Genomic DNA, 27,317 nt, shown 5'->3' on the forward strand with positions numbered 1-27,317 from the left:
CCCAGACAGGCCTGACGGGCGTCAGCGATGAACTTTACCGTTTCTCTACGATCTTGTAGAGATGAAAGCAGAGAGAATACTACCTCACTCACTCATGACAGCTGCCGTTCCTAATGTCAAAACCAAAGACACCAGAAAAAGACAACCACAGATCGGCATCCCTCACCAGCACACAAAAAGACCAACAGAACACTGTGAAAGACAGCAGAGAGTGAGAATGACATATCACAGCAACACGAGATTTACCTCAGGGAAGCAAGTCTGGTCCAGCCACTGGGAAGAGGTAATATCATAATCTGTCAAATTACAGGCTAAAGAAAAAGCCATCCCCACATAAATAAATGCGGGGAAAGAATTCAACAATATCCAATGATCCAAGTTAAATAAAAGGGGAAAAGCCCCTTAGCCTATTAGAAATAGAGCAGGGTTTTACAGATTTTTTAGAGTATCTACAAGGGGCTAGAGAGATGGCTCAGTGGTTAAAAGCACTGACTGCTTTTCCAGGACCCGGATTCAATTCCCAGCACCCACATGGCAGCTCATAACTGTCTGAAGATCCAGTTGCAGGAGATCTAACAGCTTCACACCAATGTACATAAAATAAAGTTAAAAAAAAAAGAATATCTACAAAGGGCTGGAGAGATGGCTCAGTGGTTAAGAGCATTCATTGCTTGCTCTTCCAAAGGTCCTGAGTTCAATTCCCGGCAACCACATGGTGGCTCATAACCATCTGTAATGAGGTCTGGTGCCCTCTTCTGGCCTGCAGACATACACATAGACAGAATATTGTATACATAATAAATAAATATTTTTAAAAAACAAGATAAAAAAGTCTAAAAAACATCTACCAACATCTTTCAGCCATCATCATATCCCATAGTGAACAGTGGCTCTTCCAGGAAATCAGGCCCAGCAAAGACAAGGCAGGAAGACACAGCGGGTGGAAGCCAGCCTCATCTACATAATGAGTTCAAAGTCGGCCAAGGCTGTTGGGGAGAACCCATTCAACTACTTTTCGATATTCTACTAGCTAATACAATAAGGAACTAAGGGGCAGTGATGGCACACGCCTTTAATCCCAACACTTGGGAGGTAGAGGTAGGTAAATCTGTAAGTTCGAGGCCAACCTGGCCTATGCAGTGAGTTCCAGAACAGCCAGGGCTACATAGAGAAACCGTGTTTCAAACAACAATTATATAAAAAGCACACACACACACACAAGTACATCAACTTGAATAATGACAGCTACAGCTCAGAATAGTGTCCATAGAAAGTGTGAAAGAAAGTATGAACAAATGTGCACCCCCACCAAATACACACACACACACACACACACACACACACACACACACACACGATTTTTTTCCAGTTTACTTATATAAAGTCTATTTAAAAAACAGAACCCCCCCAAAAAAAAACACAGTCAGCATATCCTTTCATGATGAAAATAACCCAAATCTCAAAACAGGGATAACTGGATTTCCACATGCTGAAGAACTAAGCTGGACCACACACCACACACTAAATTAATTTGCATTCAATCAAACCAAAGCATAGGGGCTAAAATCATATAATGCTTAGAGAAGACATAGGAGCAACCCAAACATGGTGGCACACACCTTTAACCTCAGTACTGGGTGCTGAGGAAGCAGAGGCGGGTGGAGTTCTATGAGTTTGAGGCCAGCCAGGTATATACAGGGAAAGCCTGTCTGAAAGAGAGAGAGAGAAAGGGGAAAGAAGATGGATGGATGGATGGATGGATGGATGGATGGATGAATGGATGGATGGATGAAGGGAGAAATGGAGGGAGGAAGGGAAGAACAGACGGACGGACGGATGGACGGACGGAAGTAGATAGGTAGGCAGGTGGGTAGGTAGGCAAGTGGACTCAAATGACCGAAAGCTGCAGCAGGAGTGGCTGGAGATTGCTGTCTGCAGGCACAAGCATGTGCCTAAGGTCTTAAAAGGTTTTGGGAGCAGCAGTGATGTGGCCCACAGAGAACGCAATAAATGCTGATGTTGTGTGATATCTACTGCTGCTGCTATTCCTGTTAAGGCAGGGTCTTGCTCTGCAAGCTCAGGGTTCTCCTGTTTCGCCCTGCCTACTGTCCTGACTACCACACCCAGTTGACAGTGACGTTGATTTTTGTTTTCCAGACTAAGGAAGGACAGTGAAGAGAAGCAGTGTCCACCCACGGTCCCCACCATTTGGCACAGCTGGGAAGAGATCCCCTCAGCCAGCTAGGACTCAGATCTGGCCCTGTCACCGAGTCAGTGACAAAGCCACTGGAGACACAAGGAAGACACCAGTACCCTCAACAAGGGAGAACAGAAAGCCACCCTTAAAATTACAGACCTTCTGATCTGAGAAGGAACAGTGTCTCGGAACCCTGAGACAGCTGTGAAAGGAGCTTTGGAAATATTTAATGCTAAGAGAAAGACACCGTCACCACATACCTTGAGCTTCTTCTCTGGCCATGGAAGGGTTAAGGCACACAAATACCAAAAGTTCAAGCAGCCCTGGTGTCCAAACCCAATCAGAGGTTTCTGGGGCCCATGTCCTACCTGAGGCCACCTTGGGCTGGTTGCCAACAATTCCAACGGTCCTCCCGTTCATTCTTGCAAAGCCAACAACAATGTTCTTTGCATAATTGGGCATGATCTCAAAAAACTCTCTCTCATCAATCACCTGTAGGAATAAATTTCCTCCTGAGCTCAGAATGATTGAGACAAAAATATTATGATAATAACCGCAGATAGCCTTACACAGAAAACATAAGCCCAACTCAGCACAGTTCCCTCTCCTGTGTAGCTGCGGGTGGAGAGGGACCCTCTCACACAACACAGCTTATTGTAAAAAAAATCTAAAATACAAATCTGGCATTCATTGTGGCAATTTGCATGAAACAATTTCAAACTTAAATAAAAATGTTAAGGACAGCCAGGTGGTGGTGGTGCACACCTTTCAACCTAGCATCTGATCAATCCGGCGAGGCAGAAGGATCTCTGAGTTCGAGGCCAGCCTGGTCTACAGAGCGAGTTCCAAGACAGCCAGGACTACACAGAGAAACCCTGCCTCGAAAAACCAATCTACCAACCAAACACCATCAAGAATAGAACAATAGGACCGGAGACACGGCTCAGAGGTTTAAAGCATCTGCTGCTCTTGCACAGGACCCGAGTTTGGTTCCCAACACCCATATTGGGCAGCTCACAACCAATTCAACTCCAGCTCCAGGGGATCCAACACCCTCTCTGGCCTCCACAGACACTGCACTTATGTTCTCTCTCTCTCTCTCTCTCTCTCTCTCTCTCTCTCTCTCTCTCTCTCTCTCACACACACACACACTCCTCACTAGCATTTTCTTACCATTATCTCTCTCCACAATGGTCTGATTTTCATACATGCAGATCAAGTTCCTTGAATCATTTAAGTCACAGACATGCTTTTTATCTGAGTCTCGTGCTGTCTAAGCACACAGAAACTCCCTGACATAAGCACAGTGACCTATAAGGCAGACAAGGGCAGTGTGCAGCACTAACTGTCGCTACACCACCGCACACAGACTCAAGCACCTGGCACGCTTAGCGACCCTGTCTCTGGTCCCTTTGACTTTCTCATGCAACAGTATTCAGCAGCCCTCATAACATCTCTGAAGTCAAAAGAGTAAGTTATCGGGTGTGAGTGCCTTCCTGCTCAGCTGTTTGATGACTTCATCTTTGGGATATCATGGTGATGTCTAAGTGGCTCACATCAAGTGGCAATGATGTCACTCTGTCCTCTAATGGTGCAACCTGCTTGGGTTCTCCTCAACCAAGTCAACAGATTTTCCAATAAAACCAATAAGCATTTCTTCTATTCTTTATCAAAATTTTGGTGTCTAGTGCCAGGTGTGGTGACACATACCTTTAATCCCAGCACTTGGTAGGCAGAGGTAAGATCTCTGTGAGTTTGAGGCCAGCCAGGTCTACATGGTAAGATCAAGGACAGCCAGGATTATAGAGAGAGACTATCTCAAGAAAAAAAAATAGATAATCAAAATTTACTCACTTAGGCTGGAAATATACCTCAACAGTAGAGCACTTGTCCAGCATGCGTGAGCAAGTTTAATTTCCAGAACCAACAAATACATACCATCCCTCCTAAGTCATTTTATGTTTAACTACATCAAAAGTTCATATAGTTTAATATTGTCTCTCTCTCCCATTCTTTTGACTATATTCCCACATGACGGTTAATCTTTGTTGCTGGCCTTTCAAGGCAAGGTTTCTTTCTTGGTGCTCCTGGCTGTGCTGGAACTTGCTCTGTGGACCAGGCTGGCTTCAAACTCAGAAATCTGCCAGCCACTGCCTCCTGAGCTCTGGGAGTAAAGCCGTGCGCCACCACCGCCATGCGCCACCACCGCCATGCGCCACCACCGCCATGCGCCACCACCGCCCAGCCCGTATGAATAATCTTAACTGTCAACTTGGTTGGACTAACAAGCACCCATGAGATTAGCAAAACTCATGGCTGTGAATGTTTGCAAAAGTGTCTGTAGAGCTATAGATTTCAGTACTCTGAGCCCAGGAGCAGAGGGATCTCCTCAGAGTACGCCAGCATTGGTGATGGGGGTAAAGGTGGAGGGTGAGGGGGTCACTGGAGATGTGTCTTTCCGGAACACTTCTATGCCCACCCACCCCGCCCACCTTGACGTGAGCCTGCGTCAGTCGCCAGCACGTTCTCCTGAAGCTGTGAGACTAAAGACATTTCCTCGTTTCTAGTTACTCTCTCGGGGACTCTGCTTACAACTTCAGAGTCACTAACCCACCCACCCACCATCTGCTTTGAGTGTATTTCTGGCCTGTGTTTGCATGGGTGACAATTTCCTGTCTTTAATGCGGACGGCAACACAGTATTGACGCTTTCCGCATGTCTGGGAAGTGTACCACTTCACTCCTGGCAGGCACACCCCAGCCACCGCCTCATCCTTTCCAAACCTGTACATTATGTTCTGTGTATCTTGTGATTACAAACTGTGGTGTCTATGCTTTCATACTCTGGGCCTGTACATGCTGGAAAAATTCCTAGAGAGGCAATTTCTGAACTATTATCTTGGTCCTGTATGATGCCAGCTTCCCCTACCAGCAGAGTAGGAGAGGGACTGCTTCCCACAGGCTCACCAAAAGATAGCATTCAAACTTCACTTCTGGTCAATTTGGCATACAAGAAATAACTCAGTGTAATTCATTTTATCAAGGCATGGCCCTCTAACTCAGGACATTGCTTGTTTCTGCAGGGTCTCTTGCTGGCCACCATGTACACCAGGGAGCCAGTCCCTGAGCCTCAAGAGACTCCCCTGAATCCACCTCCTATCTTGTAACATGACAACCGGCTTGTTGGGGTTTCTGTCCCGCCTGGTACCCCAAAGCCGGCAAGTCCCAAGAAAATCACACAGAGATTTCCATAAGTTATAAAACTGATTGGCCCATTAGCTCAGTCTTCTTATTAACTAATTCTTACATCTTACAGTAACCCATAATTCTTGTCTGTGTTAGCCATGTGGCTCAGTATCTTTTCCAGCGGGGGCAGGTTACATCTTGCTTCTTTGTGGTCCGGGCAGGAATGGAGGAATGGGCTTCCTCCTTCCTAGCGGTCTCCTGTTCTCATTGCTCCGCCTCTACTTCCTGTCTGGTTGACCCGCCTATACTTCCTGCCTGGCCAATCAGCGTTTTATTAAAATACATGATTGACAGAATACAGATAATTCTCCCGCACCACCATCTGGAGCATTAGATGGAATTACAGACACCTGTTACATGTCCGGAAGAGCAAGGCTCTGGGAATTCAAGTTCAGGCCCTCATAGTCAAATAGCAAGAGAACCATTTAACCATTTAGCCACCTGCCCGGAATTCTACCATGATGACTGGTCTTAAACATTTTCTCGTATGCTTAAGGGCCATTTTTGTCTTTTTTATGTTTCTGTTTGTTCTTAGATGACTCTGCTATCCATTTTGGCCTTTCTTGATTTGTAGGAATTTGTGTCCTGATATCCATACTCTCAGATATGAAAAATGTTTTCTCCCAGTTCAATGCCCTTTGGCATTTATGCTTCTTTCCATGAACGGTGGAGTTATTTTTTTTGAACAGAAGTAGATATGAATCTCAATTCAAAATCACTTCTCTTCCTTCTAAGAGCACAGAGAGATTCACCTATCTTTTGTGGAATGTTCCCATGGATTTACTGTTCATATGGAATTCTGAGCAATTTGTTTTCTATGTTGTTTTCTTATAGACAAGATCTCACTACAGAGCCCAGGCTGGCCTGGGGCTTGGGCTTCTCCTGCCTCATCCTTCGAAGCGCTGAGATCACAACCTCCGGGCCCACATTCAGCGGCCCTCTTTAGTCACATGACATACGGTTCATAACCTCCCACCCACATTCAGCTGCCCCTCTTTTAGTCACGTGACGTACAGTCCGTATCCTCCCACGTGGCCTCCAGTTGTCAGCATCTTTTATTAAGAAAAGCAACCTTCCTCCTAGGCTCAAATCTATTTTTACCATCTGCTAAAACTCTCCTGGGTCTATTTCTAGCTCTTCAGTTCCACTCTGCTGGTCTATTTGCATGCTGGTCTCTCGCTGTTTTAGTTGTAAGCTTTAGCACAGGCGTGGCTCGCGCAGTGTAGTTTCTGCAGCTCATTTCCAGTGACCGTGAACTAGGTCTGCACTTGTCTTGTTCTATGAGCGTGTTTATTCAGACAGCCTTCAAACTGTAAACTTAGGCAGAGCTGGCACTTCACACTGACCCATGGTAAGGAATGCATCTCCATTGCTTAAGTGTGCCCCTGATTCCCTTCTACATCACCAGTTTCTCCATTTACCTGTAGTGGTGACATGTTTGGGCTGTTTTCTGGGGGAGGGTTTCTATATTTTTAAGATGGGAACTAAATTTGCCAAGTCATTTCTCTCATTTTTAGTGTTTCAAGATATATATATTCTTCTGTTTAAACCACAGTCCAGAAGTTTTGATACACAGTGTTTCCATTCGAGGTTAGCATCCTATGAATGACACACCTTTAATCCCAGCACCTGGGAGGCAGAGGCAGGTGGATCTCTCTGAGTTTAACGCCAGTCTGGTCTACAGAGTAAGTTCCAAGACAGTCAGGGTCGTTACACAGAGAGTGCCCTGTCTCAAAAAAACAACAAAAAATAGAATTCTGCCATTTAGTTCATATCTTCCTTCAGGAACTGTTTAACAGATTTCTTTCCAGGTATTGGGGTAGCTTTTGTTTTAGCAGATAAGCATCTATAGTCTAGAGCAGTACTGTTTATAATTTTAAAATATTTTCCATTTGTTTTTATGTGCATGAGTGTTCGCTGTGCATATTATATGCCATGTGTGTGCAGTGTCTTCAGAGGCCAGAAGAGGGTGTCATCGGCTCCCTGGGAGCTGGAGTTACATATGGCTGTGAGCTGTCATGTGAATGCTGTGACCAAAACCTGGATCTTCTGTAGAGCGGCAAGTACCTTAGCCGCTGAGCCAGCTGTGCCAGCCAAGGTTCTGTAAAGGAACAGAACTGACAGTACACACAGACAGACAGCTACAGATGAAATGGGGAGGGATGTGGTCTGGGTGTTCCAGCAAGGGTTGCCTGATGACAGAAAGGCTAAAGATCTGGTGGCAGTTCAGTTCACAGAAACAGGACAGGTGAGCTTGCCAGTGAGACCGAGGGGGGCAGACAAAGGCAATGTCCCCTTCTCCAGGTCCTTTATCTGGGCTGCACCAGAGGTGTGGCTGAGATTTTGGGTGAGTCTTTCTGCTTCAATAATCTGATTAAGAAGATCCCTCTCAGGGCTTCCGGGCAGCTTGGGTTTTAACTGATTCCAGATGCAGTCCCGTTGACAGCCAAGATCAGCCATCACAGCATCTCTGCAAATTGTTGTTATGACATTTCTGTGTGTGTATGTACCACAGGGTACATATGGAGGCCAGACAACAACTTGTGGGAGCCAGCTCTCTTTTTACCAGGAGGTCCTGGGGTCATAGTTAGGTCAGCTTGGCAGCTGGAACCTTTCCACCTGCTGGGCCACTGCACCAGTCAAATTATTTGTAATTTTTCTTTTATCAAATCTGATGTTTTCTTTCTGCCCTCATTCAAAACCTTTTGTGAACGTTCCCTGTAGTTTATAGTAAAATTTATTAATCAATGATACAGAACACAGCCATGCGGAGGGGTAACCTGGCCATGCCTGATTCCTGCAGGCTCCCAGAATAAGGAAAAAGACACAGGTCACAGGCTCTAGGCCAGACTGAGCACACAGAACCATCGACATTCCACCAAGCAAGAACTGCTGGTGAATCTCTCTCTCTCTCTCTCCCCACCCCGTGTGTGTGTGTGTGTGTGTGTGTGCAGAAAGACACCTGCCACCTGCAAATGCCCCATAGAGTCCAACAGCTGCCTTCCCTGATCAAACCAAAACACGGCTGCATGAAGGAAGAGGCACCATGCATCCTAAGCCTCAGATCCCCTACTCTCTAGGAAGACAAGGTCTCCGGACTAGAAGCACTTAACAGTAACACCCAACAAGAATCAACCCTGCCTCACTCCAAGTCAGGATATGGCACTAACTCTGTGCACTTCAGTGCCTTCCAAATCCCCTGAGCTCTGTTGGCCCAACCCTCAAGTCCATCTCAGTCCTCAAGATGTCACAGCCACTGAATCATACCAGAACACCCTGCCTGTTGGTCCCTGGCCACTGGCCACTGCATTTCCCACTTGTGCTGACACTGAGACCCAGTCAGATCCATCCTGCTAAGACAGAACACAATAACCACGGCTGAGGCTGAGAGAGGACAGGGCGCTTACTGAGTGTATGATGTCCAGCATGTCGTAGGCTTTGCTTGACTCCAAAGGGACGATTGTGTCCAGCTCAGGAACGAGGCGGTCACTGGAAAAGACACAAATGGAGTCAGCATAGAAACCACTGTCCTGTGGGAGCCAAGAAGGAAATGAGGGAAGCAAGACACACCAACTGGTGATGTGACCTCACTGGACGGTCACAGAAGTCACCTTGGTCGTCACATGTTACACAGAACCTGCGTACAATACCAACTCATGTGATTTAAAAAAAAAAAACAGGAAAAAATAAGATTACTCCCACTTGTAGCTCTTTCGTTTGCCCTTCTGGAATGTTTCCTTTGCTGGAGACACAGCATGGGCTCTAAGAGACACTGGAGATAGCAGGGCAAAGCCTGAGAACCCCCTCTGACTTCCTGCAGCATCTAGGACAGAAGAGCAAGGAACCGCAGTAGCAATGAGAATCCCCCACCCCCACCCCAGGTAAACCAGCTACAGCCCCTTTAAGCAGCAAAGCCACAGACCCCTGAACAGAAGGAATCATCTGGGATCAAACTGTCACACCCTGACCTGTGGCTCTGTCCTTGGCAGGCGAGGAGATCAAGTTAGAGCTTGTGCCCACTTCACTGGAGAATCCAGCAGATCACACCTCTCAAACCTCCTCTCTGCACCAGGCTCTCAGTCCTTCCTGCCCCATGTGGGCAGCGGTGGACTACAGGGACCCCCACACAAGAAGTGCACCCAAGTACAGGGTCTGACCTTGGCCAGGTCACATGGCCCACACCAAACCAACTTCCCAGAAAGCTCTGCTGGGTACTAGACTCCACCTCCATTGAAAATGGAATCCATACTTCTTATGGGTCACTTAAAGAGCTGCCCTGGTCGGGTATTCAGATCCTCGGGGACCTAGGCCACACCCTCCAAATAATGTCTCAAATTCTTCAAGAACACCAAACAGTACCTAAACGCTCTGAAAAAGAGCAGCTTCCTTGTGACCCCTTCCTTCCTGTGGTCCCCTGAGTTGTGAGGGCTCAGGGGCCGGAGGACAGTCTCTGACCAGAAGAAGCAATTCTGAACTCTATCAACTAGGAAGACCAGGCCAAGTGAGTTTTGTAAACTGAAAGAGAAACAGAAGCAGGGCAGTGGTTCCCTGCTGGGCCCAAAAATCGAGGCTGTCTGGAACTCTCTTTATAGACCAGCTGGCCTCAAACTCAGATCTGCCTGCCTCAGTCTCCTAAGTGCTGGGACTAAAGGCATTTGCCACCACACCAGGCTTGGATCTTGGGTCTGAAGTCTTTAAAAGGCAAGCAGCAAAGCTCCGCCCTAGGGCCAGAAGCAGTTCCCACAACACATCTCCTAAGGCCATGCTGCTGACTCCCTTTGGCTATTCCTTAACAAGACCTAAAACCTTCCATCTCCATTTTTGGACAATCCCAAAGGCTTAACCAACTTCTGCAATCTCTTCCACCTCCAGAGCCAAAACCAAGGGAGTGAGGAAATCACCAAGGACGACTGCTCCCGTCCCCAGATGCCAGCAACCTCGCCACAGCTGGGACCCTGTTGGCATCCTCTGCAACCTGCTCCAAGCTGACCTGAGATCCTGTGAGGATAGAGATGCCAGAAGGCCAGAGACGGACAAGCCTGCCGCCACCTACCTTGGATCATGGCACTCGCGAACCGGAGCTGGGTCCTGGCTACTGAGGGGCAGGTAGTTGAAGAACTCACGTAGGTTACACAGGGCGTCCACATCATTGTCGAAAGCTCTGTGGGCCACACCTGAAAGCACAGAGAGGATAGGAGGCCCAAGGACCGGGTGGTCAGCTACAGGTGACAGATGAAGATGCTCGCAGGCTTCTCCAGCTTGGCAGACGCCAACCAAGCTGGCAGCTCTGTCCTCAGCCTTGTCCAGGATGAACACCCCATGTGATGCTCCTCTGCCAGCCCACACCCCACGTTCCCTGCTCTGTGAGCAGTGGGACACTACTCTACACCAGCTCCCCCAAGGCTGCTGACTGCCTCCGACCAAGAAAGGTGCCTGGTGCAATGGGCTTGGACACAGTGGAAGGAAAGAGGGAACACCCTGGCCCTGACCAGGGGTCAAGCCATTGCTCTGGAAGTGTTTGCAAGTAAAAACTAGCCAACCAAGGCCCACCAGCATTCTCCCAGGCTGGCCTCCCGCAGGTCATCTGCTTCCATGCTGCCCCTTAATATCTCTGACCTCGAAGCAGCCAGAGGGAGATTTGTATCTGAATCAGGATAGTGAGGCAGGCTCTGCAGCCAATCACTCCTCTACCCTTTGGCCTTTATATAAGCTACTGCCCATGCCTGGGGTGCTTCCCCCTCAATAACCACAGGGAACCTCTTCAAGGATATTCACCCAGCACCCAGTGTCTGGGGGTCTGTTCTTTTCCCACCAAGGTGCTAAGTTCTTCTCCCACAGACTCTGTGAGGTTCTTTTCTGTATGCTGCATTGCCCAACTCCCTTACTAGTGAGTAACTGTCATGTGGACAGGGTTGTGTTACCTCCATAGACACATTCCTAGCACCTAGCATGCTTCACACAGACACTCGATGAACACCTGCTGAATGAGCAAGGCGTATTCTCAACAAGACTGAATCCTATGACTCAAAGAGCACTTACAAACTGGTACAGTATTCTGGAAGGCAGTCTGGCAGAGCCTCAGAAAGATCAACAGCTATGCCACGCATACCTGGGCATGTGCCAGCAAGAAATAAAAATGTCACACAAATGTTTATAACAAGATATTATGTTATAAGCACAAACATATATATGTTAGAAAACCCAGATGTCTATCAGCAGATAAGCAAGACATGTTGGGGCTGGGCCTGGGTACAATGGTGCAGCAGCTGCCTAGCAAGCTGAGTGCCCTGGCTGTAATCTTCATCATGGGGGTGGGGTGAAGGGGTGGGTGGTGAAGAATGGGAGCCCAGACTTGTGATCCCGGCTCTCAGAAAGAAAGGAAGGAAGGAAGGAAGGAAGGAAGGAAGGAAGGAAGGAAGAAAGAAAGAAAGAAAGAAAGAAAGAAAGAAAGAAAGAAAGAAAGAAAGAAAGAAAGAAAGAAAAGGCTGAAGCAGGAGGATTAAGAATTCGAGGCCAGCCTAAGCAACTCAGTGAAATCCTATCTCTAAAATAAATAATTTAATTAGCAGCTATACATCTATATATTAGACAATCACTCCATTAAAAGAAATGAAGTATTGAGATGGGATACTACACAGACAAGCCTTTAAAAATACATGATGGACTGGATGTAATGGCCCAAGACTATAATCCCAGCAAAGGAAAAAGAGCTGCTATAAGTGTGAGGCTAGTCAGCCTTCTGTGTGTTCCAGGGCAACCAAGACACACAGTGAGACAGTCTCTAAACGAAACAAAATGTAAAAAGTATAGTAAGTAAAAGAAGCCACTCATAAAAGATAAGTAAGCTTTTAAATTTGAAAATACACCATTTCCTCAGACCTCCCTTCCCAAGCCCATCCACCCAAGACAAAAAATTTTATTTGGAATTAAGACTAAAAAAAAACATACAGCATGGTCCAGCGAGATGGCTGAGTTGGAAAAGGTACCTGTGGCCAAGCCAGACAATTTAAGTTTGATCCCTGAGGCCCACATAAGAGAAGGAGAGAACCAACCACTAGCTCTCCAACCTCCACATCAATATTGTGGTGTGCCCCTCACCATGTTCACACAAAATGGAGTGTACACACACACGCGCACATGCACACACACAAGCAAGAGCGTGCAAGCAAACCCACACGGAAGCTCACAGAGTAATAATCAGAGAAGAGAATGGGAATCAATAAAGGGAGACAGAGGGAAATGGGGTGACGCAAACAGAGCACCTGATCAACATGTATGAAACAGAGCAATTTGAACAATAAATACATAGTACTAAAAAGAGTTTGAAGACATCGTTGTCATGACTCCACTTCCATGAACTGTTCAAAGTTAAGCACACACATAGAAACAAAGTTGGCTCATGACTGCCTGTACTTCCGGCAGCCAGAATATTCGAGGTGCAGTGTGAGAGGCTGAAATAACTTTTGCCTCAGTGCCAAAAGTAAGACACGGGATACCATTCCAGCCATTCTGCAAGTTCAGTTGTATGGATATAAATCACGACCACCCACACGAGCTCCAAGATCACTTTACAATGAGGGCCTGTGAAGAAGAGCTGGCCTGGCACGTGGGCCAGTAATCTTATTAGTATTCATTAGTAATAGCCTACGACCTAAGTCTGAGACTGCAACTTGAGCCACGTCTGTGGCTATAGCTCACAATCCTAGGTAAGTGCTGTTGCTGAAGTGACATTTTGGACCACCCTGCACGGCAATGCCTTCTCCTTTGGAGAGCAGAAAGGTCACAGTCACATCTCTCACCTGAGACAGTGGTGTGGGTCTTGGCACCACCCAGCTGCTCCTGAGTGACATCCTCATTGGTAACAGACTTCACAACTTCAGGGCCAGTGATAAACAGGTAGGAGGTGTCCTGAAATCAGATTTCCACACCGTCAGACTCAAGTCACCAGAGCTACTCAGGACTTCACTCAACCAAGACCACAAACAGGGGAGGTGACGGGACCTGATGGCAGGAATAGGTTGGGATTCAGGATGTCCACAGGCTGACTGTGGTGGTTTAAATGAAAATGGCCCCCACAGGCTCACAGGTTTGAAAACCGGGAAGTGGTACCATTTGAAAGGATTAGGAGGTGTGGCCTTGTTGGAGGAAGGGTGTCACTGGGTGGGCTCTGAGGTTTCAAAAGCTCATCACACCAAGCTCAGAGTCTCTCTCTTCCTGCTGCCTGTGGATCTGGATGTAGAACTCTCAGCTACTGCTCCAGCACCATGTCTGCCTGTGTACAGTCATGCTTCCTGCCATGATGACAATGGGCTACACCTCTGAAACTGTAAGCCAGCCACTATAAATGCTTTCTCCTATAAGAGTTGCGGTGGTCATTGTGTCTCTTCACTACAATAGAGCACTATTCTCAGAAGACCTCTGCGGTCTGCTTCAGTCTCAGTAAGTTAATCTGCAGGGTGGCTAACCTGCAATGTGGTTAACATTCAGTATGGCTAACCTGTGGTGTAGTTAACCTGTGGTGCAGCTAATCTGAGGTGGGGTTAACATTCGGTATGGCTAACCTGAAGTGCGGCTAACCTGCGATGTGGTTAACATTTGGTGTGGCTAACCTGTGGTGCGGCTAACCTGTGGTGTGGTTAACCTGTAGAGTGGCTAACGTGCGGTGTGGTTAACCTGTAGAGTGGCTAACCTGCGGTGTGGTTAACCTGTAGAGTGGCTAACCTGTGGTATGGTTAACCTACAGAGTGGCTAACCTGCAGTGTGGCTAAGCTGTGGTGTAGTTAACCTGCAGTGCGGCTAACCTGCAGTGTGGTTAACTTACCAGATTAAGTTAAACCTAGGGTCACAGGTGGCCCTGACTCAGAACTCATGTGCCATGGGCTTATTGTAGCACTTCCCAGGATTCTTTCATTAGGACTTTAAGAACTCCTGTCACCCCTCACTTCCCTGGAGAAACTGAGGCACCGAGATGGTAAACAGTGAACTACTTTAAGTGAGGCTGTTTTTTAAGAACCCATTAGTCAGTACTCTGGTGTTAATGAAAGGAAGGCAGGGAAAGGCAGGGAGCGAAGGATTGAATTTTTGGCTTCTACTTTGTTTAAAACATTAGACAGAAGGTGGGGAGGGGGCAATGTAAAATAAATCTATGTCCCAGCCCTGATTCCTAAACCTCCAGTCTACCTCCTGAGAACAGTCACTGTCAGTCTCCCATCTGTCCTCAACACATGCGAACATATATTTTCTCTATTTCCTAATACAAACATTTCCCTTTAGACACAATTCTTTATAATTCTTGTGCATATCAATTCCAAACTTGCTTTATTTTAAATAGGTTTTTAAATAAATAAATAAATTATAAATTTTTATTTAAAAATTTATAAAAAATAAAAATAAATAAAATATATTTGAAATAAATTATATCTTAAATATATGTGTATATTTGTATATATATTATAATTTAGAAAGCATAGTTTCTGTGAGCACTGCAAATTTTCCATAATTAATTTCCACAGTTTAGCATGATTTAAATGATCAGTCAAATTTCTAGTTTCCTGATAAATAATTCTGCAATAAATCTCCTATTGCAATCATCTGTTTGTACTCTTTTGTCTGTTTCTCTAATGGATGGTGTGTATCTGTGTGTATCTGTGAGTGTATGTCTGCGTATGCATGTGTCTATGTGCATGTATGTGTGTGTGTGTGTGTGATTTTTATTTTGTGTCCCTGTTTAGAATAATACCAATAACATCTTTCCTATTGTGCGTGTGTACACACGCACAAGATTTTTAAGTAAATGTTCATAGAATATTAGTGATAAAAATTTTAAAAAGAAAAGAACTAAACCAGCCAGCCCAAAATGTAAATAAAGCGCTGGAAATGACAGCTATGATGATAAATACGCAAGGCACCTGAGAGATGAGCGTGTATGAGGCCGTCCAGACAGGAGAAAGGAACTTCCTTGCACATGGCGGCACCACACAAGGACTGGAGAGACGGCTCTGTGGTTAGGGGTGGGCTCTGCTTTTACACTGGATGCAAGCTCAGCTCCTAGCACCTATGTGGAGCAGCTCACAATCCCTGAGACCCCGGAACCTGGGGATCAGTCCCCTCTTCCAGCTCTGCAGGCACCAACACTCATGTACCCCTGACCCCAGACACACATACACAGAGAATTTTTTTTTAAATATTTATTTATTTATTCATTATGGATACAATATTCTGTGTGTATGTCTGTAGGCCAGAAGAGGGCACCAGACCTCATTACAGATGGTTGTGAGCCATCATGTGGTTGCCGGGAATTGCACTCAGGACCTTTGGAAGAGCAGGCAATGCTCTTAACCACTGAGCCATCTCTCCAGCCCCCATACACAGAGAATTTAAAAAATAAATCTTTCAAATAAATAAAATTTTACCCCAGGAAATCAATGACTTTTAGAGAAAAATCTCCTTTTCCTTCAGGCATGGGGTGGGAGAAAAAATAAGAGCATTTCTTCTTTTAAAAGACAGAAGGAAAACGCTGAGCTGCAGGCAGTTCAAGCCTTCCATGTGGGATGAGGGATGCCCTGATTCGACCCATCCTGCCCTACCAGAGATGAGACGGGGGAGACTGAGACATGTGTCCCAATCCAGACCCACAGATTCACTAAAAACCAAGACCTTCCCAACACTTGGGCAGAAGCAAGCAGATGTCTACAGGTTCAAGGCCAGGGCTACACAGAGAGACTTTGTCTAAAAGAAAAATGAAATTTGCAGGTAAATGGATAAAAATGGAAAAAGTCTATTAAATGAGGTGATCCAGACCCAGAAACACAAAACTGTACATTCTCTCTCGTCTTCAGTTCCTAGGTCCAAACCTTATCTGTGAGTCTACAACCTGGAGTAATCACAGACACCAGGAAAGTGAAAAGGGACTGTGGGACAGGTGGACAGGACAAGAGGATACAGGGGACACACAGGGGACAGGGGACAGGGTGCTGTTGGACAATGCTCTTGGATACTGTAAAGATTTGTCACTCATACTGGTTCAGTAAAATGCTGACTGGCTAGTAGCCAGGCAGGAAGCATAGGCAGAGCGACCAGACTAGGAGAATATTGGGAAGAGGAAAGACAGAGAATCAGTCACCATCCAGACTGAAGCAAGATGAGAATGCCTCACTGAGAAAAAGTACCAAGCCACATGGATAAACATAGATAAGAGGGGGCTGGAGAGATGGCTCAGTGGTTAAGAGCATTGCCTGCTCTTCCAAAGGTCCTGAGTTCAATTCCCAGCAACCACATGGTGGCTCACAACCATCTGAAATGAGATCTGATGCCCTCTTCTGGCCTGCAGGCAGACACACAGACAAAAATATTGTATACATAATAAATAAATAAATATTTTTAAAAAAATATAGATAAGAATCATAGGTTGATTTAAGTTGTAAAAGCTAGTTATTAATAAGCCTGAACTAAGAGGCCAAACGGTTTATAATGATATAAGCCTCTGTGTGTTTCTTTGGGACTGAATAGCTGCAGGACCAGGCAGGACAGAAACTTCTGCCTATGATGGGGGAGGGGGAGCTCTTTCTAAGGCAGGGGTGAGGGAGGAAAGACAAATAACACTGAAGATGTTTGACAAAGTCTAAAAGAATTATGGTTTTATATATACCTAACATTATATATATCACATATGTGGTGGTTTTATATGTACCTAACATTATATACACCACATATGACAGTTTTATATGTAACTAAGGTTATATACACCACATATATAGTCATTTGAATGAGAATGACCCCATAGACTCACATGTCGGATACTTGTTCTCCAGCTGGCAGAACTGTTTGGCAAAGATTAAGAGGTATGGACCTGTTGGAGCAAGCTCCCACCAGCCAGTTCCCAAATAATAACATGGAGACATAATTATTATTAATTATGAAAGCTCAGCCTTAGCTTAGGCTTGTTTATTACTAGCTCTTATATCTTCAACCCATATCTATCAATCTACATTCTGCCACGTACTGCCTACCCTGCTTCCTCCATGTCTCCTCATGTCTTGCTCATGCTCCTAGATTCCTCCTCCTAAGTTCTCTCTCTCTGCCTGGAAGTCCTGCCTAAACCTCCTACCTTGCAAAACTCCACCCAGCTTTTTATTATGTCAATCACAACACTTTCATATAGGGTACAAATATCCCCACAACAGAGGTGTGTCACTGGGGGGTGGGCTTTGAGGTTTCAGGACAAATCACCCAGTGTCTCATCTGCCTCCCACCTGCAGATCAAAATGTAAACTGCCGCTGTTCCTGCTGTCACGCCTGTGCCACCATGGACTCTCCCTCTGAACTTGGAAGCCCCAAATCAGATGCTTTCTTTTACAAGTGGCTTTGGTCATGTTGTTTTATGACACCAATAGAAAACTAACTAAAACAGAAGATGATACCAGGAGTGGGGTGTTGCTGTAACAGACCTGGCCTTATGGGGGATGGGGAGAATGTGGAAGACTTTGGGACTTTGGACAAAGAAAATGGCTGAACTTAATAGGCAATGCGTACTAGGCGGTTCTAGCAAAAACTTGAAAGACAGCAGTTCTGAGAGCAATGTGGACTATGGAAGGGCAAGAAGACAATTCTTCTGCTATTTTGTCAAAGAATATGACACTTTCTGCTCCTAAGAATCTGTATGAGGCTAAACTGTAAAGCCCTGGCAGAGGAGATCTCATGATAGCCTGAAACTGATGCTGCCCCATGGTGACTAGTAATCACTCTTCTGCAGGTCTACAATTTAAAAAAAAAGCAAGTGGGGCAAAAAGAAATCCAAAATGTACAGTCTGAAGTTAAAAAAAGAACACTAGGAAATTTAGAAAGGGAGCTCTCAGGGAAAGATCTCACCCAGCTAAGCTTCCAACCTGTTAAGTGTCCAGAACCCAAGAACAAACAAAACAAGCAAATAGAAATTCCATGAACCTCAACACATCAAAAATCAAAATAGCAATTTAAACAAACAGTCTTGGTGCATTTCCTGGCAGATGGACACTTGAATAACCAGCCACACTAAAAAGCAGAAAGACAGCAAAAAGGAAGGAGGGTCCAAAAGGAAACCAGAGAAGCAGGAAGGGCCACAGAGGCAGCAAACACTTCCTATGAATTCCAGAAGGCAGAAACAAGAATCTTCTCACGGACACTGTGGTAGCTCACAGCGCTGGCCGTCCATGTCATCGGCACATGGTTCCCCTGATACAGGGGAATGGGAAACCTCAGAAGAAGTCAAGGGAGAAAACACTACGCTACAGAGGACTAAAGGTGACCTGTGACTTTCTCCTCAGAAATCACACACACAAGAATAGACAAAGCTATAAAGGGAACAGCGGGCTGTGTTCCAGCCTGGATCCTGGCTAGCTTACCCCTGAAATAATTACACGGAAACTGTATTCACTTAAACACTGCTTGGCCCATTATCTGTAGCCTCTTATTGGCTAACTCTCACATCTTGATTAACCCATTTCTAATAATCTGTGTAGAACCACGAGGTGGTGGCTTACCAGGAGGATTCTAACCTGCGACTGTCTCAGAGAAGAGACTCATGGTGACTGCCTGCCTCTGCTTTCTTTCTCCCACAATTCTGTTCTGTCTACTCCACCCACCTAAGGGCTGGCCTATCAAAAAGGCCAAGGCAGTCTCTTTATTAACCAATAAAAGTAACAATAGACAGATAACCCTCCTCCATCATTTCCCCTTTTTCTGTTTAAACAAAAAAGGCTTTCACTTTAGCACAGTAAAATTGCATATAACAAAACAGTTATCAAGTAAGAATTACAGTTACAATATTTATATCTACTTTATCTTTTATCATCACTAAGGAAAACTATGACTAACCATTCTTCAGCTCCATCAAAGACTCCAGGATATAATACTACCTAAGTAAACAATAAATAAGCAACTTCCAAATTCTAGAAATGACAGAGACATCTCGCTGCCTGTACAGTCACCCAAAGTTCTTTTGTACCGTTGGGGCATCCATCTTCAGCCTTCAGGCCCATAGTATCCAACAGACTTTTCCACGAAGCAGGAAAATTCAAAGGCAGTTCAGTCACTTTCTGCTGTGTCCTGCAGAATGTCTTGCAGACTCTTTCATGAATCAGGAACCCCGAAAGACCATCTCACCTTTAGGCAAGTTCAGCAGTCCTCTCTCTGCGGGTTCTCTGTGTCCAGTTTATATAACAGTCCAGGCAAGAGCAGTTTCTTGCCCAAATGGCTATCAAACTCCATAAGGAGCCTCTTCGATGCCCATCTTCCTCTTGAGATAGATTGGTGCTGCCAGGAGCAGATGTGTCTCATTGTCATGAAAACCCTAGGTTATTAAAACATTAAATGCCATATTCTGTAGTCTTTGAAAGATATGAAGAATGCCTATCTGAAATATATCTATGCACATCTAGAAAATCTAACATGACTACAAGCTTGACTATTATTGATGATTATCCATTAACAACCTATATTTCCTAATTATACATTACATTTTTAAATGAACTACACAATCACAATACCTTAATCAAGATCAGAAATACATATACATATAACAAAATTGACCTTAAAATCCATACCAATGCAAATTATTCATATCTATATCACAAAACAAGATATCTGAAGTGTTGAGAAGATTAAACACTCCTCACAATCATCTTTTTTCCTATTTCTCTTTTTATCAGATCTTTGAGAATTTCATACATTGTATTTGATCATACACATTCTGTCTCCCAACTAGCCCAGACTCACACTCCTTCCCTACCCGCCCACACAACTTTGTCTTTTTTTATAAGGGGGATGAAGGGGCACAGTTTGTGCTCCCATATATTCTTGGATATGTGTCCATTCACTACAGAGCAGTTCCCAAAGTGGGGGTCGAGACCCTTTAGGGGTCAAATGACCCTTTCAAAGGAGTTACCTAAGACCATCTGCATACTGGATATTTAGATTATGGTTCTTAACAGTAGCAGAATTACAGTTGTGAATGGAAACAATTTTATGGGAGGGCTCCCCACAACATGAGGAGCTGGATTAGTGTCGCAGCACTAGGAGGGCTGGGAACCACTGCTCTAGAGCATAGTCAATCTAGCAGAAGCTACCCCCTTAGAGAGAGCAGACTCCCCCTCCCAGGAGCTGTCAACTGCCAGCAGTCTCCCTACTAAGGGGAGGACTACATAACCTTGCTCCCCAAGTTGGAACTCATACCTGGCACCATTATCAGGGCCAAGAACCAATGGTCAGGCAGGTCATAGGTCCTAAGGGAAACTCTACTGCAATTATTCCACTGAATGGACACACTACTAAGTCAGTTCCTAAAGATGCATCATTATACCCGTGCATCTCAGTGCATCTCAGCCCTCCTTTTGCAGTTCATGGTGATTGACCCTGCAGTCATATTTCATGTCTGGGGTGTGGAGACCAGTGAATACAGGCACAATAAGACAACTGTGTCTGCAAAGCGAGCTTTGAGGGAGAATCTCCCATTTACCATCTTATGTCTATGAATGATTAAAATCAGATGCATTGTGGGAAGGTACATGCCCAGGAGAAAACATAACTTTATCTGTTAATTAAAGCAGAAAACCAGTGGATGGAGAGAGATGGCTCAGTGGTTAAGAGCACAATTCTAAGGTATCTGATGCCCTCTTCTGGCCCCTACTAGTACTACAGGCATGTGGTGCACAGACACACACAGGCAAAATATCCACATATAAAATAACAATCTTTTTAAAATTTGCTATAAAGAACCACCCAAACTACACCCTTTAGCAAACAAACTACTCCTTCTCCTGAATCCCATAAACCCAAACAACTACTGGGGCCCTTCAGTGCCTTTATTCACACGATCCACTTTTTTTTTTTTTTTGACAGGGTTTCTCTGTAACATCTCTGGCTCCCCAGAATTCACTCTGTAGACCAGGCTGGACTCAAACACAAAGAGATCCACCTGCCTCACCTCCCAAGTGCTGGGCTGATAAGCCTGTGCCACCACCACCTGGCTTCCACTATCAATCTCTGACCTGTATCACTGCTTTACTTTAAATAATGTCACATTACTACTTTTGCTAGTCTGTGTGAGCCCTTATTTTATTCTTAAATAAGAAGTTAAGACCCCAATCACCAGTAACACAGTGTGATACATGCTTGTAACTTCAGCACTAGAGAGGCCAAGTCCAGAGGACTCAAGTTTGCAACCAGCCTGGACTACACAGCAAGACGCTGTCTTTATAGGGCTGTAGACAGGGTTTGGCAGTTGAGATCATTGGCTGCTCTTTCAGAGGACCTGGTTTGGTTCCCAGGACCCATGTAGGGGCAACTCACAGCCATCTGTAACTCCAGTCCTAGGGGATCTGATGCCCTCTTCTGGTATCTGAGAGCAAGGCACAGGCACACATGCAGGTAAAAATAAAACAAAAACAAACATATAAAATAAAAATAAATAAAAAGCTATCTCAAAATTTTGTTTTAAAGAAAAATTTTAAAAGACAAAAACAAGATTCAAACCTATGTATGTATGTATGCTGTTTGTAGAATTCCCACTTAGAAGGTATGAAGAAAGATTTATCTTGCTAACAATTACCAAAAGAATTAAAGAGTGTATATACTGATTTTAGTAAAAATATACTTCAAATTACAGGAAGCCATCAGGGATTAAGAAGAAACTGCAGGGATGAAGGGGTGGCTCTCCAGCAGGACAGTCACCTTTTGGAGCCAGTGTCAAAGCAAAACATGCCACCACAGAGGCCAGTTCCAGCCGCAGAAAGTCAGCAGACAGCACCCAGGCATTCCTTCACACTCTCCCTTCTCCTCCTGCCTTCCCTGCCTCTCTGCCTCTCTTCTATCCCTCTCATCCGGATTCACTGGAACCCTAAGCCAAATATGCCCTTCTTCCTCCTTACTATTCTGTCATGGGAACTTGCTTCCTGTCTCACTTTGTGTTCAAATGTATGAGTTTTCCTCTCTTTCACTTAAATGTTAACTCCGTGTAAGTGGGAACCCTGACGGCTTCGCTTTTCACTGTATCTGCCGTGCTGGGCCATGAAAAAAAGACTACTTTGGCAACTGCTCAGCAACACCCAGTGCACCTACACTGGTTTCGGGGTTCCCATTGAGCAATTTTATCATTAGGACACCAGGTGTGCAGAAGACAGCCTTTATTGACCTAAGCACGTGTTCCAGGCTTCCTGGGGGAAGGAGCTGGACTTGATAGCAAGACCCCTGAAAGCCATGCTCCAAAAGTCCCCAGAGACCTCCCTCTTCTCACTGACCAACTGCATACCACCAAGCAACATCCTGTGTAGGTCACCCTATATAAGCGATTTACCCGGTTGTCCCCAGTCCCTACAACAACAGACAAACAACCATGAATCAAAAGATGGACCACGTTTGCAGCATGGGCAGGTAGGTAGCCAGTGTAGTCACTCTGCCCAACATCACCCACTGATACAGAATATTGGGGGTTGCAAACTGGGAACATAGACTGAAGTCTCCCCCAAATACCATGTTCCAAAGAGGTAGCAATTTCATGAATCTTTTATAACAACAAAATTTAAAAAGTCATAAATCAAGATGTTTCAAATACATTGGTGGCTACATCAGGTAGGAGGATCAAAGGGAGAGGGCAGAACCCTGCCATCTATGCCCTGGATGCTAGCTGACAACACTCAATACATGCCAAAGGGTTTATTTTGTTTTTGTTTTTGTTTTTCGAGACAGGGTTTCTCTGTAGCTTTGGAGCCTGTCCTGGAACTAGCTCTTGTAGACCAGGCTGGCCTCGAACTCACAGAGATCCACCTGTCTCTGCCTCCCAAGTGCGGGGGATTAAAGGCGTGCGCTACCACCTCCCGGCTATGCCAAAGGGTTTATATCTGTTTGTCAGTAGTTAGGTCCTCCACAGACGGGGGACAGGGAGTGGCTATTTAATAAGCTACAGATACCCAAGACAAACCGTGGCTAGCCTCTCAACCTCTCCATATCACTTCAGTTTCAGGAAGGCAGGCCTAATCTTGCTGGAGTTTTTTCCTTCTCCCAGCATGGGACTCCTGAAGAAATTCCTATTTCTTTTGGGTTTCACAAGTTCCTGAGGAATGCTGGCTTTTATCTAAGCACCAGAAATCCTCCTCTAGGTCAGGTTGGGAGCATTTCTAGACATATATGGGCAACCCAAGACCTTGGGACCTAACAATGGGCCAGGCAGACTAGACATCCAGGAAGAACATGCTGATTGCTGACAGATAAGTACCTGAAGACAAACCCTGATCCCCAGGAAGGGTCTCCTGCACCCCAAAGGTCAGGGACAAGCTATTGAGCAGCTAGTTGCTAAATTGCTCATGGTTGCCCCAGTGGTGACAAGGGCAATGTGCAACTTCCACGACAGCTGCCCACAGTGGGGACCCTTTAGCCCCCCAATACAGAAGCTGTGAGAACACCCCCAAATTGGACACTACATATGCATGTGGTGGGGCTCCCACACATGCACAACCCCTCAGCAGTCGTTCTAGACCTCCAAAGCTACCCTGGTCAATGCTTCAACTCAGGACACACATTTGCTGAAGGGCCCCAAAGCTCCCCGCTCCATGGTAGCTGTACTGCACTGTTTAAAATAAGTGTTTCAAGTTACACGAGCTAAGGAAGTGGCAGAATGCAGTAACAGGAAAGATGCCACCTGAGAAAGCGTGCAGAAGCTGGCATCCATCAGGAAAGACAACAGAGGGCAGCCATAGGAGAGAAGTCTCTACAGGCTGCAAACAGGACAGCCGAGAAAGACACTCGAGGAACTAAGTGCATATTCCCAAGTGGCGGGGTAATAAAATGGATGAGAATTTGCCTCCAATATGCCAATAGCAGCAGACCTTCAAGCACGCTTTGCAGTCTGATTAGAAGCAAGGGCAGGCCAGGAGGCACACTTCAATCTTAAAGCACAGAGAGGAGACAGGAAAAGAGCCAAGCGGAGACAGCCGCCAAGCTCAGGGATGCACGGAGACAGCCGCCAAGCTCAGGGATGCACACTTGTAGCTCATGCAGCTTGGCATTCCAGCCAAACAACTGAATGAACCAGACAGAACCGGTTGGCAGAGAGCAGAGCAAACAGTACAAGTCTGGCCCAGCCTTCACTGCTGCCAAGGACGGACTGCTTCAAAGGCCTCACTGAGTTGGCCCCTAGGCACCGAATCAAGACTAGATCTAAGTTGTTCCTACAATACATGATGTAATGAAAACAAAGAGGCCTGGCCACTATGTCTGCCTTTCAGAAAGTATCCACCATGGGAAATTATTCTGAAGTGTTATACCACTGCCATTTCTGAAATCATTTCCACAGAGGAAGACTGGGGCCACAGGATCTCCCTTTCGGGCTGAAATTCACACTCCAGCAGATGGCTGGCCCGGCCTCTACTGCCAACGCCAAAAAACACGTGTGCCCTAGAAGTCTATTTTATCAATTTCACAATACGTGGGAAACTCGGTCAAGAGTCTGGTGCCATCCATTTCTCTGGCTGCAACTTAAATTCTAAGATCACAAAATTCCCTACAGGTCTGGCAGAAAAAAAGATAATCTAAGTAGGTATTGAGCTCTCAACCTATCAGTCTATAGACACGGACCCCAAAGAAATGGGAATTTCCCCAGGAACCTCACTGGAGAAGGGAAGGGCACCAATTAGGGGAAGGGGGAGGTTCTCACTGAAAGAGACTTTACAGAGCTCTAACAAGCTGCCAGGCCACACAAGCATTGGTCTGTGGTGGGTGGGACACATAGTGACCAGAACTGCTTGCTGGTGCTTTGTTTAATCTCACTTCAGGGCCTCGAAGACTGCTTGGCGGGGGGGGGGGGGGGGGGGGGGGGGGGGGGGAGCCTCACTCTCTCGGTCTCTCTCTTCCCAATGTGGCCACAGCGAGTCAGTCTTTTTCTGCTTTCTCCTAATTCAGCTCTTTTCATTCCCTTACTGAGGAAGGGCTCAGGACTTGGCTTGGGTAACAGGTTGTGACCCCGACTTTGATAACAATCAGATCAAGCAATTATGGATTACAGTTATGTATTCTTTCTTAACACGCAAGTTTTACAGAAGTGCCGTCCATGGTTAATGCGCTCCATGTCATTTATGCTCACAGGAACCATGTTTTAAGACTTTTGGTTACAGAAATTGTACATTTGCATTGTGGCAGCCTGAGGCTGGACCACCATCAGGAGACTGTGATCCTTATCTAACATGCTCCCACGTGGGAACTCACAGTCATCTGTATGTTTCCCGGAATCTGTTAGCAATGAAAGAAACTTTAGAATAATTTTTTTAAAAAATCTAAATATATAGTAATCAAGACAAGCATGCATTGCCCCAAAAATAAGCACCAATAAATAAATAAATAAATAAATAAATAAATAAATAAATAAATAGAATGGATGAGAATTTGCCTCCAGATATGCCAAGAAGAGCAGACCTTCAAGCATGCTTTGCAGTATGATTAGAAGCAAGAGCAGGCCAGGAGTCTAGCAGCAAGTTCACAAAGCCTGCTGACCCTCGCCAAGGAAACACAGGTTCAGTTGTAGTTATCTAGTCTAAGGCTAGGGATTGCTAGAGAACTTGCCTGGGCTAGACCCTTGGTTCAATCCCAAATATAACAAAACAAAACAAATATAAGCCTGGAGGTGGCTGAGCGAGCCTTTAATCCCAGCACTCAGGAAACAGGCAGGAAGATCTCTGAGTTCAAGGCCAGTCTTGTCTGCAGAGTGAATTCCAGGACAGCCAGGGCTGTTACATAAAGAAATCCTGTCTCAAAAAACCAAACCAAACCAAAAGAAAACAAAACAAAACAACCCATAAGTATATATTTTAGTCACCCATACCTATTATCCCAATACTCAGTGGCTGAGGCAGGAGAAGAACCATGCTAGAGGCCATCCTGGGCTCCATCGTAACTCCCAGACCAGGCTGGACTACAGAATGGTACCTCATCTCAACAAACGCACCAAAAACCAAACTATACCAAAAACTCTGAAAACTCAAAAGTAGGAACAAAATTCATGGGGAAAAAAAGTTAAAAGAACTTAACAGATAACTCACCAAAGAAAACACACAAATAGAAAATAAAGATATGAAAAGACGTTACATGTGACCTACACACTCACTAGCACAGCTGTGGTGGTCTGAATGAATGCGGTCCCCATAGGCTCGGATGTTCACATGCTTAGTCCCCAGCTGGTGAACTGTTTGAGAAGGATTAGAAGGTGTGGCCTTGTTGAAGGAAGTGGGCTTTGAGGTTTCGAAAGCTAATGCCGTTTGCCTATTGATCAGGATGTAGCTCTCAGCTACTTCTCCAGTGCCCTGCCTGTCTGCCCGCATGCTGCCTTGGTCCTCCTGCCATGATGATAAAGGACTAGGCCTCTGAAACTGTGAGCAAGCCCCTGAGATTAAATGTTTTCCTTTATAAGATTTGCCATAGTTATGGTGTCTCTTCACAGCAATAGAATACTTAGATAATGGCCAAATTCAAAGGCACTGGCAGCATCAAATCCGGGCAATGACGTGGGACAAACGGATTCTTTCACTGGTGGTGGGTGAGAATGCATGGGGATGTGCCACTTTGGAAAACAATTTGGCAGCCTCTTATAAAACGAAATCCACACTGAACACCTGATTCTGCCACAGAGTGCACTGCAGAATCAGGTCAGGAAAGTAAGGAACCTTGAGTATGTGAGACTAAGTTAGGGAAAACAGTCTGAAAAGATTCCACACAGACCCAGCTACACCATATTCCAGAAAAGACAGAACTACAGGCAGGGGATGGAGATGGCTCAATGTTTACAAGCACGGGTTACTCTTCCAGAGGACCCAGGTGAGATTCCCAACACCCACATGGTGGCTCCCAACCATCTGTAA

At 45.5% G+C, this 27,317-nt stretch overlaps 1 protein-coding gene across 2 annotated transcripts in view; it reads right to left on the bottom strand.

Annotated features, from left to right (window-relative positions):
- Pccb (propionyl-CoA carboxylase subunit beta) overlaps positions 1-27,317 on the bottom strand; it is a 61,146-nt gene that overhangs the window by 7,491 nt on the left and 26,338 nt on the right. For both annotated transcript variants that reach the window (XM_085689624.2, XM_048416945.3), the window contains 4 exons: positions 13,242-13,350; positions 10,496-10,616; positions 8,850-8,931; positions 2,566-2,689 (listed from right to left, as the gene is read on the bottom strand). In XM_085689624.2, the coding sequence (XP_085545750.1) occupies positions 2,566-2,689; positions 8,850-8,931; positions 10,496-10,616; positions 13,242-13,350 (436 nt within the window). The remainder of the gene's footprint in view (positions 1-2,565; positions 2,690-8,849; positions 8,932-10,495; positions 10,617-13,241; positions 13,351-27,317) is intronic.

Source organism: Myodes glareolus, chromosome 4 (genome assembly GCF_982192425.1).
Source record: "Myodes glareolus chromosome 4, mMyoGla1.1, whole genome shotgun sequence".
NCBI lineage: Eukaryota > Metazoa > Chordata > Mammalia > Rodentia > Cricetidae > Myodes > Myodes glareolus.